Source organism: Capra hircus, chromosome 3 (genome assembly GCF_001704415.2).
Source record: "Capra hircus breed San Clemente chromosome 3, ASM170441v1, whole genome shotgun sequence".
In the NCBI taxonomy this organism is placed as follows: domain Eukaryota; kingdom Metazoa; phylum Chordata; class Mammalia; order Artiodactyla; family Bovidae; genus Capra; species Capra hircus.
In genome coordinates, this window is record NC_030810.1 from 91,705,250 (window position 1) to 91,717,857 (window position 12,608).

Here is a 12,608-nt window from a genome sequence, read left to right on the forward strand (position 1 = left end):
AAAGTGAAAGTGTCAGTCACTCAGTTGTGTCCAGCTCTTTTGAGACCCCATGGAACTGTCGCCTGCCAGGCTCCTCTGTCCATGGGATTCTCCAGGCAGTAATATTGGAGTGGATTGCCATTTCTTTCTCCAGGGGAGCTTCCTGACCCAGGGATTGCACCAGGGTCTCCTGCATTGTAGGCAGATTATTTATTGTCTGAGTCACTATACTCTCCATCCCGCTTAACATGACTTTGGAACTACCAAAGGAACTGCTGAATGCTATGATCACATAGGTGGTACTCTAAAACCAGCTATTAGCTAACAAAGAGCCGCGTGGTTTATGGATGGTGGTTCCAAAGTGTACGGAAAGCAAGCTGTTTAGAAGGGTACCACTTTAACTGAAGAATGTAATAATGAATCACATCAATGAGCTGGCCTGCATGCTGTTATCCCCTACATATGGTTTTTTTACTGAATCCTGAAGTTGGTATGACAAGAGAGGTAGTCTTGAGGACTGTTTCCTAACTTCGTGCAGATGATAAGGAAACAGTCTGGTAAGACTCGCTAATGAATGCTATATCCTGAACACTTCTGTGCGGTATCACAGAAGGGTGTTTTTAAGTGAGGCACAACATGTCAGCCAAACGGTACTGGCAGCAGTGCAGACAGAGCGAATTTGACGAGGTAAGCCTCAAAGCAAGGACACTGGCTGAAAATGTGCTGCGACAGGAGCCGAGGCTTTCAAGTCCAATGCCACTGGTTCTGCCACAGTTTACCCAGGAAATCTGAAGTGTGAAAGAACTGAAGAGAAGGTAGGAACATTCAAGAGGTAAGTAGGACTTAGATACAAGTAGTAAAGGAAAGTGGTGACGGAAAAGGAAGGATGAATTATAGTTAAACTTTGAGGTGTGGATGAAGCTATTCTTTCACAGGAAAAACAATGCTGTGTTCCTATTATTTTTGCTTTACACCATCAATTTAAAAAGCCACAAGAAGTCTAAAAGCTCAAAAACCTGACAGCAGCTATGAGAAAGTAATTTAATGTCTTACTGAGATTTATTACAAGACAAGGATAAGATCTGGACCCAAAGTGAAGGCATCTACAAAATTAGTCACCTCCAATAAAACAATAGCCAATTTGTAGGTAAGATGAAACATTTCGTAACAAAGGATATGTAACAAAGTTTAAAGTAGTATTTCTACCCAAATGGGCTGTAGAACAGTGAAAGGTGTCTTGAAAAAGAAAACAGAACATTACCTTTATAAGATCAAGTTTGAAAGATTCCACATACTGTATTTTATGTTCTGAATATCACATGGGAGAAAATGACCAAATGAGCTGAAACAGATCTGGAGGCGAACTGACTATGTTCAAGTCCTAGCACTACCACTTATGGGGGCATGCTGTATACATTATTAAAGCTTTCTGTGAGTAGACTTGCTCACTTTGAAACAGCTGAGATATCAGTACGAACACTTCATGGGCGGTTGGTATGAATTAAACAAACATGTGGCCTTCAGAAAAGTGCCCAGCACAAACTATGGATGCAATACTTGTTAGCGAATAAGATTCATGTAGCCGCTCTTTAAAGAGAACTTTAAAAATTCCAATGGCTCTAACAAATTAAAAGCTCTAAAACATCCTAGAGTTAAACATTTAAGTGTGGTTAATTGAACTTAACAACTAACTAGAAATTTCAGTACTTTCCAGAACAGTTCTGATGTGACAGGCTGGTGATAAGTGAACATTACTGCATTCTGAGGGTAACAGAGGGTTGAAATACAAAGCTATATTTTAATGAATTAGTAACTATGCTACTTAGATGTTTATAAATACCCATTTTTTCTACAAACTAAATCTGACATGAAATCAGTATATTTCCATGCTTTGATGCTAAAATGGCTATCAGTGATACGCATGAAAATATTACCTTTTAACATGACAGCCCAAAGCCCATAACCCTGTGATAAATACCACAGAACACTTGGGAAAAAAAAAGTGAGTTTGAACCAGAGGGATTGTATATAAAGAAATAATGTAACTCTATTACTGCAACCCAAATCCATGTACTAACTAATACATTTTCAACAAATGTCCATAAGACAATTAGATCTCCCAACATTGCAGGCAGACGCTTTAACCTCTGAGCGACTGCTGTTATTATAGATATGAATATAGAAACCATTAAATATTTTACCAAGAAATGTATCTTGCTCTAAGACATAAAACATACAAAAAATATCTGTTTTAGGAAAAATAATTTCATAGGCACTTTTAATAATATTTCTTGATAAGCAATAACGACTTCTGTACCTATGTTCTTTGTGTTCCAATAGCTGACAGTCTCTACATGTCAGTCTATCACACGTTTCACAGAAAAGCTTCAACTGTTCTTGTTTGTGAACAGGGCAGAAAACAGGGCGCTGACCAGATGCTCCAACAGACTCTGCAGTAAAATAAAACATATATTGTAAAACTAAATAAAGTCTTCGTCTAACTTTATAAATTCTTACTGTTATTGGTATCAAAAGCTTGTAAAGTTAAGCACAAATGCTACAGGGGCAAAAGACAGAGATCAATAGTAATCATTAAAACAGCTTCTCTCTTACCTGAGACATCTTCTTTCTTCCTGATCAAGTGATCTTTCGTGAATTTTACTCTTTGATGTGCTTCAATGCACGTCTTACACAGCCATTCTCCACACTCAACACAAAAGCCAACTGCACTTGCATTGTCTTCACAACTAGTACATACCTAGAGGAGGAAAGAAATGCTAACCTACATTAAATTTACAAAATATGGATCCACAAAATGAACAAGTAAAACCCTTTCACCTTACTCTCAAATATACCAATTCACTGTACCTAGAATAAAATCATCCTGCTATCCATTTCTCATCAACAAAATCCTTCCCTTCCAGATCAAACATTCAGGTGGGAAAAATCTAAGTCTCAGAACACAAAATTGACACAAGCTTTGAATTTTTAAGTGATACCTTTTAATCTCTTTTAGCCAGGTCTGAGGGTGTAGAATAAAGATACTCTTCACTTTCAAATTGAAAGATGAAACTAGGGCATAACTACCCAAAATTATGTAACAATTTAAGCATGTTTTCTTACAACTTACGTTCTGATATGAAGAAAGTAATATAAAGAAAAATTGAGAAGCATACCTGTTCTGATTTCTCATCAGAACTGCTAGGAGTTTCAGATGTATCTTTCACAAAATAATTATCCACGAGGTCTATCTGTCTGCATTCTTGGCGGCATACTGGGCACCGTATTACACCAACTACAACACAAAACAATAACATTAAGAAATATTTTCAGGAAAAAATAAGGAAATTATACACGATGCCTATACGGGAACTAATCATTCATATGTCATAGATAAGAAGAAAGAAATAAGCGTTAAGAGCTGAGTAAAATGTTATTTCACTGAGTTATTTCATAGGGGGAAAATAACATCCATTTGGGAAGATAAAATAAGCATTAATATGCAAATAAAAAAACTTAAAGCTGCTTCTTCATTAAAATATGTGGTTGATAATAATGGCACCCAAAGATAACCAGATCGTAACCATTGGAAAACTGTATACCTCTATGAGGCAAAGGAGATTTTGCAAGTGTGATAAAATTAAAGCTCCTGCGATGGTAACACTGTCCTGGATTATCTGATAGGCCCTAAAATGTCATCAGTTCAGTTCAATCATTCAGTCATGTCTGACTCTTTGCAACCCTTTGGACCACACCAGGACAGGCCTCCCTGTCCATCACCAACTCCTGGCGTTTACCCAACTCATGTCCATTGAGTCGGTGATGTCATCCAACCATCTCAACCTCCGTTGCCCCTTCTCCTGCCTTCAGTCTTTCCCAGCATCATGGTCTTCTCCAGTGAGTCAGCTCTTCGCATCAGGTGGCCAAAGTATTGGAGTTTCAGCTTCAACATCAGTCCTTCCAATGAAGATTCAAGATTGATCTCCTTTAAGATGGACTGTACAGTAATGCTGAAGAAGCTGAAGTTGAATGGTTCTATGAAGACCTACAAGACCTTTTGGAACTAACACCCAAAAAAGATGTCCTTTTCATTATAGGGGACTGGAATGCAAAAGTAGGAAGTCAAGAAACACTTGAAGTAACAGGCAAATTTGGCCTTGGAATGCAGAATGAAGCAGGGCAAGAGCTAACAGAGTTTTGCCAAGAGAACACACTGGTCATAGCAAACACCCTCTTCAAACAACACAAGACAAGACTCTACACATGGACATCACCAAATGGTCAACATGGAAATCAGATTGATTATATTCTTTGCAGCCAAAGATGACGAAGCTCCACTGTCAGCAAAAACAAGACGGGGAGCTGACTGTGGCTCAGATCATGAACTCGATATTGCCAAATTCAGACTTAAATTGAACAAAGTAGGGAAAACCACTAGACCATTAAGGTATGACCTAAATCAAATCCTTTATGATTATACAGTGGAAGTGAGAAATAGATTTAAGGGACTAGATCTGATAGATAGAGTACCTGATGAACTATGGACAGAGGTTCCTGACATTGTACAGGGAGACAGGGATCAAGACCATCCCCATGGAAAAGAAATGCAAAAAAGCAAGATGGCTCTCTGGGGAGGCCTTACAAATACCTGTGAAAAGAAAAGAAGTTAAAAACAAAGAAGAAAAGGAAAGATATAAGCATCTGAATGCAGAGTTCCAAAGACTAGCAAGGAGAGGTAAGAAAGCGTTCCTCAGTGATCAATGCAAAGAAATAGAGGAAAAGAACAGAATGGGAAAGACTAGAGATGTCTACAAGAAAATTGGAGATAACAAGGGAATATTTCATGCAAAGATGGGCTCAATAAAGAACAGAAATGGTATGGACCTAACAGAAGCATAAGATATTAAGAAGAAGTGGCAAAAATACACAGAAGAACTATACAAAAAAGACCTTCACGACCAAGACAATCACAATGGTGTGATCACTCACCAGGAGCCATACATCCTGGAATGAGAAGTCAAGTGGGCCTTACAAAGTATCACTATGAACAAAGCATACTGGAGGTGATGGCATTCCAGGTGAGCTGTTTCAAATCTGAAAAGAAGATGACACTGTGAAAGTGCTGCACTCAATATGCCAGCAAATTTGGAAAATTCAGCAGTGGCCATAGGACTGGAAAAGGTCAGTTTTCATTCCAATCCCAAAGAAAGGCAATGCCAAAGAATGCTCAAACTACCACACAATTGCACTCATCTCACATGCTAGTAAAGTAATGCTCAAAATTCTCCAAACCAGGCTTCAGCAATATGTGAACCATGAACTTACTGATGTTCAAGCTGGTTATAGAAAAACCACAGGAACCAGAGATCAATTGCCAACATCTGCTGGATCATCGAAAAAAGAAGAGGGTTCCAGAAAAACATCCATTTCTGCTTTATTGACTATGCCAAAGCCTTTGACTGTGTGGATCACAATAAACTGTGGAAAATTCTGAAAGAGATGGGAATACCAGACCACCTGACCTGCCTCTTGAGAAACCTATATGAAGGTCAGAAGGAACAGTTACAACTGGACATGGAACAACAGACTGGTACCAAATAGGATAAGGAGTATGTCAAGGCTGTATATTGTCACCCTGCTTATAACTTCTATGCAGAGTACATCATGAGAAACGCTGGACTGGAAGAAGCACAAGCTGGAATCAAGATTGCCGGGAGAAATATCAATAACCTCAGATATGCAGATGACACCACCCTTATGGTAGAATCGAAGAACTAAAGAGCCTCTTGATGAAAGTGAAAGAGGAGAGTGAAAAAGTTGGCTTAATGCTCAACATTCAGAAAATGAAGATCATGGCATCTGGTCCCATCACTTCATGGGAACTAGATGGGGAAACAGTGATAACAGTGTCAGACTTTATTTTGGGGGGGCTCCAAAATCAGTGCAGATGGTGACTGCAGCCATGAAATTAGAAGACTCTTACTCCCTGGAAGGAAAGTTATGACCAATCTAGATAGCATATTGAAAAACAGAGATATTACTTTGCCAACAAAGATCCGACTAGTCAAGGCTATAGCTTTTCCAGTGGCCATGTATGGACGTGAGAGTTGGACTGTGAAGAAGGCTGAGCGCCGAAGAATTGATGCTTTTGAACTGTGGTGTTGGAGAAGACTCCTGAGAGTCCCCTGGACTGCAAGGAGATCCAACCAGTCCGTCCTAAAGGAGATCAGTCCTGGGTGTTCATTGGAAGGACTAAAGCTGAAACTCCAATACTTTGGCCACCTCATGCGAAGAGCTGACTCATTGGAAAAGACCCTGATGCTGGGAGGGACTGGGGGCAGAAGAAGGGGATGTCAGAGGATGAGATGGCCGGATGGCATCACCGACTAGATGGACATGAGTTTAGGGGAACTCCAGGAGTTGGTGATGTACAGGGAGGCCTGGAGTGCTGTAATTCATGGGGTTGAAAAGAGTTGGACATGAATGAGTGATTGAACCGAACTGAACTCAAGATGGACTGCTTGGCTCTCCTTGCAGTCTAAGAGACTCTCAAGAGTCTTCTCCAACACCACATTTCAAAAGCATCATTTTTTTGACAATCAGCTTTCTTTATAGTCCAACTCTCAGATCCATACAGGACTGCTGGAAAAACCATAGCCTTGACTAGACAGAATTTTGCTGGCAAAGTAGTGTCTGTCCTTTTTAATATGCTTATCTAGGTTGGTCATAACTTTCCCTCCAAGGAGTAAGCGTCCTTTAATTTCATGGCTGCAGTCACCATCTCCAGTGATTCCCGAGCTCCAAAATATAAAGTCAGCCACTGTTTCCACTCTTTCCCCATCTGCCATGAAGTGATGGGACCGGATGCCATGATCTTCATTTTCTGAATGTTTAGCTTTAAGCCAACTTTTTCACTCTCCTCTTTCACTTTCATCAAGGGGCTCTTTAGTTCCTCTTCACTTTCTGCCATAAGGGTGGTATAATCTGCATATCTGAGGTTATTGATATTCCTCCCGGCCATCTTGTTTCCAGCTGGTGCTTCATCCAGCCCAGCGTTTCTCATGATGTACTCTGCATATAATTTAAATAAGCAGGGTGACAATATATAGCCTTGGCATACTCCTTTTCCTATTTCGAACCAGTCTGTTGTTCCATGTCCTGTTCTAACTGTTGCTTCTTGACCTGCATACAGATTTCTCAAAAGGCAGGTCAGGTGGCCTGGTATTCCCATCTCTTTCAGAATTTTCTACAGTTTATTGTGATCCACACAGTCAAAGGCTTTGGCATAGTCAATACAGCAGAAATAGATGTTTTTCTGGAACTCTCGTCCTTTTTCGATGATACAGTGGATGTTGGCAATTTGATCTCTGGTTCCTCTGTGTTTTCTAAAACCAGCTTGAACATCTGGAAGTTCAGAGTTCATGTATTTTTGAAGCCTGTTTGAGGAAATTTGAGCAATACTTTGTGGGCATTGAGATGAGTGCAATTGTGTGGTGGTTTGAGCATTCTTTGGCATTGCCTTTCTTTGGGACTGGAATGAAAACTGATCTTTTCCAGTCTTGTGGCCACTGCTGAGTTTTCCAAATTTGCTGGCATATGGACTGTAGCACTTTCACAGTATCTTTTAGGATTTGAGATAGCTCAACTGGAATTCCTTCACCTCCACTAGCTTTGTTCATAGTGATGCTTCCTAAGGCCCACTTGACTTCACATTCTAGGGTGTCTGGCTCTAGGTGAGTGATCACACCATCATGATCATCTGGGTCATGAAGATCTTTTTTATACTGTTTTTCTGTATATTCTTGCCACCTCTTCTTAATATCTTCTGCTTCTGTTAGGTCCATACTGCATCTGTGCTTTATTGAGTCCATCTTTGCATGAAATGGTCCCTTGTTGTCCCTAATATTCTTGAAGAGATCTCTAGTCTTTTCCACTCTATTGTTTTCCTCTATTTCTTTGCATTGATCACTGAAAAAGGCTTTCTTATCTCTCCTTGCTATTCTTGGGAACTCTGCATTCAAATGGGTATAGCTTTCCTTTCCTCCTTTGCTTTTCGCTTTTTTTCTTTTCACAGTTATTTGTAAGAACTCCTCAGACAGCCATTTTGCTTTTTTGAATTTCTTTTTCTTGGGGATGGTCTTGATCCCTATCTCCCATACAATGTCTCGAACCTCCGTCTACAGTTCATCAGGCTCTCTATCAAATTTAATCCCGTGAATATATTTGTCACTTCCACTGTATAATCATAAGGGATTCGATTTAGGTCATACCTCAATGGTGTAGTGGTTTTCCCTACTTTCTTCAATTTCAGTCTGAATTTGGCAATAAGGAGCTCATGATCTGAGCCACAGTCAGCTCCTGGTCTCGTTTTTGCTGACTGTATAGAGCTTCTTCATCTTTGGCTGTAAAAAATATAATCAATCTGATTTTGGTGTTGGCCATCTGGTGATGTCCCTGTGTAGAGTCTTGTCTTGTGTGTTGGAAGAGGGTGTTTGCTATGACCAATGCATTCTCTTGGCAAAACTCTATTAACCTTTGCCCTGCTTCATTCTGTACCCCAAGGCCAAATTTGCCTGTTACTTCAGGTGTTTCTTGACTTTCTACTTTTGCATTCCAGTCCTCTATAATGGAAAGGACATCTTTCTTGGCTGTTAGTTCTAAAAGGTCTTATAATCACAGCTGGTCTAACAAGAGGCAGGCAGGGAAGATTAGACTACAAAAAGAGGAGAAGGCAGCTGATAATAAAAGCAGAGATTAATGTGCTTTGGAGATACAGACACAAGCCAAGAAATATAGGGGGGCTACAATAAGCTGAAAAAAGAAAATGGATTCTCTCCTCAGAGCCTCCAGAAGGATCAAGACAAGCCGACACTTTGCCTCTGGTCCAGTAAAACTGACTGCAAACTTTAGCCTTTAAGAACAGTTAAGAGAACAAAATGTATGTTGTTCTAAACACAAGTTTATGGCAATTCTGTTATAGCAGAAATAGAAATACACAATCTTCATCTTATAAATTCTGAGTTGATTAAGAGCAACCTGAATTCATCCTAATGTATAATGTGGGGAGAAAGATATTCTGAGACTTAACATGCCAGTGTTCTAGCATCTATCAGAAGACAAACCTGCCAAGGTAAAACGGAAGTTACAGTTAGTTACAGAAAACAGCAGCACAGTCAACACAACAGAGTGACTACTATATGTCAGCCATAAAATTGAAAAACATAGACATAATCCTTACTTTTAAGAAAGGGCTGAAGACTAGTATTTTACAGTTTATACCATGTACAATAGTAGGAAGCACCATACAAAGACAAGGATATAAACAGTCCAAAGAGTGGTCCATGTAAGAGGTATAGCTCAGTGGTAGTGAGGGTTAGGTGGTAGGAAGAAGGAACTAGACACTCTACTAACCACTGTGTTTGTCCACGTTTGCATGTTTGTGTGGGGATTCAAATGTGTGTATGTAATCCACTGCCTATTCTTTGAAATTCCTAAGATTAAAATAAGGGAAGAAATCCTGTATGTTGTAACAATAACTTTTTTTTTAATTTTAGGAAATTAAAAAGTCTGAGCTCTCCATCTTGATTTATGCTTGAGTTATGTGCCACAGTTGCTTTGAAATCTTTGATTATCAGTAGTTTTCCTAATTTGTTTAAGAAATAATCCACTTTCATCTGCTTTTTAAGCTCAGTTCAGTTCATTCGCTCAGTCGCGTCTGACTCTTTGCAACCCCATGAATCACAGCACGATTCACCCCATGAATCACCCCATGATTCACAGGCCTCCCTCTCCATCACCAACTCCCAGGGTTCACTCAAACTCATGTCCATCGAATCGGTGATGCCATCTAGCCATCTCATCCTCTGTCATCCCCTTCTCCTCCTGCCCCCAATCCCTCCCAGCATCAGGGTCTTTTCCAATGAGTCAACTCTTCGCATGAGGTGGCCACAATACTGGAGTTTCAGCTTTAGCATCAGTCCTTCCAATGAACACCCAGGACTGATCTCCTTTAGGATGGACTGGTTGGATCTCCTTGCAGTCCAAGGGACTCTCAGGAGTCTTCTCCAACACCACAGTTCAAAAGCATCAATTCTTCGGCACTCAGCTTTCTTCACAGTCCAACTCTCACATCCATACATGACCACAGGAAAAACCACAGCCTTGACTAGACGGATCTTTGTTGGCAAAGTAATGTCTCTGCTTTTCAATATGCTATCTAGATTGGTCATAACTTTCCTTCCAAGGAGTAAGAGTCTTTTAATTTCATGGCTGCAGTCACCATCTGCACTGATTTTGGAGCCCCCCAAAATAAAGTCTGACACTGTTTCCACTGTTTGCCCATCTATCTGCCATGAAGTGATGGGACCAGATGCCATGATTTTAGTTTTCTGAATGTTGAGCTTTAAGACAACTTTTTCACTCTCCTCTTTCACTTTCATCAAGAGACTTTTTAGTTCCTCTTCACTTTCAAGAGGGTTGCATGAATCCTTCTAGTCTTCTAATTCAAGAGCATCTCTTTGACCCAAGGGTGCATTCAGCTAAACCACGCAAGTGCTTAACTGCATGGAAAGCATTTTGAAGACAAAAAAAGAAATGTTCTTTCTTTCTTTTTTTTGTAGCCTTCCTAATACCCTAGAGAAGGAAATGGCAACCTATTCTTGCCTGGAGAATCCCATGGATGGAGGAGCCTGGTAGGCTACAGTCCACTGGGTCGCAGAGTCGGACACGACTGAGCGACTTCACTTTCACTTTCTGCCATAAGGGTGGTATCATCTGCATATCTGAGGTTATTGATATTTCTCCTGGCAATCTTGATTCCAGCTTGTGCTTCTTCCAGTCCAGCTTTTCTCATGATGTACTCTGCAGAGAAGTTAAGTAAGCAGGGTGACAATATACAGCCTTGACATACTCCTTTTCCTATTTGGAACCAGTCTGTTGTTCCATGTCCTGTTCTAACTGCTGCTTCCTGACCTGAATACAGATTTCTCAAAAGGCAGGTCAGGTGGTCTGGGATTCCCATCTCTTTCAGAATTTTCCACAGTTTATTGTGATCCACACAGTCAAAGGCTTTGGCATAGTCAATAAAGCAGAAATAGATGTTTTTCTGGAACTTTCTTGCTTTTTTGATGATCCAGCTTATTTTGGCAATTTGATCTCTGGTTCCCCTGCTTTTTCTAAAACCAGCTTGAATATCTGGAAGTTCACGGTTCACATATTGCTGAAGCCTGGCTTGAAGAATTTTGAGCATTACTTTACTAGCATGTGGGATGAGTGCAATTGTGAGGTAGTTTGAGCATTCTTTGGCATTGCCTTTCTTTGGGATTGGAATGAAAACTGACCTTTTCCAGTCCTATGGCCACTGCTGAGTTTTCCAAATTTGCTGGCATACTGAGTGCAGCACTTTCACAGCATCATCTTTCAGGATCTGAAATAGCTCAACTGGAATTTCATCACCTCTACTAGCTTTGTTCGTAGTGATGCTTCCTAAGGCCCACTTGACTTCACATTCCAGGATGTCTGGCTCTAGGTCAGTGATCACACCATCGTGATTATCTTGGTCGTGAAGGCCTTTTTTGTATAGTTCTTCTGTGTATTCTTGCCACCTCTTCTTAATATCTTAATGGCTTTTAAAGTTCCTGAATCTAAATTCATAAGACAGAGGTCTTTGATAGCAGTTTTTTAAATGCTGCAGGTCTGCAGCCATTTCCACTTCAAAGAAGTCTGAATTAGGAAAATATTTTCCCTTGTTAAATTAGTTCCTATTTCTGTAGAAATTTCATTTTTAAATCTGTGATAGATGCACTATCATAACGCAAGTATATAGTTGGTTTTTTTTTTCTATCAACTACTCATTGTCATTCAACAGTAAAGACATTAAAGATACAGCAAGCTTATAAAGTACTATTTTCTAAAAGAAATAGGAGACATCTTCATCTTTATTATTGTACTTTTGGTTATGCAAACACTTTGATAACAGAAATGTTTATGTCCCCCATAAACCTGGTTAGAAATCAATTTTGATTTTGTTAAATTAAGCAGACTACAGGCAGACACAGTACTGCATACAAGTGGTCCAAAGTAAGATAGAAGCCTACAGTAAGAATGCTAGATCTTAAAAAAGAAACTAGGGGTGGGGAAGGAGGTGGGTGATGAGTTCAGGATGGGGGACACTTGTGCACCTGTGGCTGATTCATGTCAATGTATGCCAAAAACCATCACAATATTGTAAAGTAATTATCCTCCAATTAAAATAATTTAAAAAAAACTGGTTTATGAATTAAATGTTTTGTGCCTTGGTCAAACATTAACATGATGTCACAAATTCCCTGGCAGTCCAGTGGTTCAGAGTCCACGCTTCCACAGCAGGGCGCACAGGTTTGATCCCTGGTGGGAAAACTGAGATCACTCAAGCTGCCCCACGTGGTCAAAACCTTAAAAAACGAAAGTCCTGTCATTGAAAAATGATGTTTGTGTAGAATGACAAAAATAACCAGTGTTGAATCATGTTATATTCCCTGACATTCCGCATTATCCCAGGTTGCTGAACGTGTGATTTCCAAGAAATTTGACTTATTATTGTATACATTTACTGCCCTATGTGACACTTTTGTCACTGTTAGAGATTCAGT

At 39.9% G+C, this 12,608-nt stretch overlaps 1 protein-coding gene across 2 annotated transcripts in view; it reads right to left on the reverse strand.

Moving 5' to 3' along the window:
* Window positions 1–12,608, reverse strand: part of TRIM33 (tripartite motif containing 33) — a 146,458-nt gene that overhangs the window by 78,641 nt on the left and 55,209 nt on the right. For both annotated transcript variants that reach the window (XM_018045942.1, XM_005677991.3), the window contains exons 2-4: window positions 3,156–3,274; window positions 2,593–2,737; window positions 2,297–2,429 (exon numbers count right to left, since the gene is read on the reverse strand). In XM_018045942.1, the coding sequence (XP_017901431.1) occupies window positions 2,297–2,429; window positions 2,593–2,737; window positions 3,156–3,274 (397 nt within the window). The remainder of the gene's footprint in view (window positions 1–2,296; window positions 2,430–2,592; window positions 2,738–3,155; window positions 3,275–12,608) is intronic.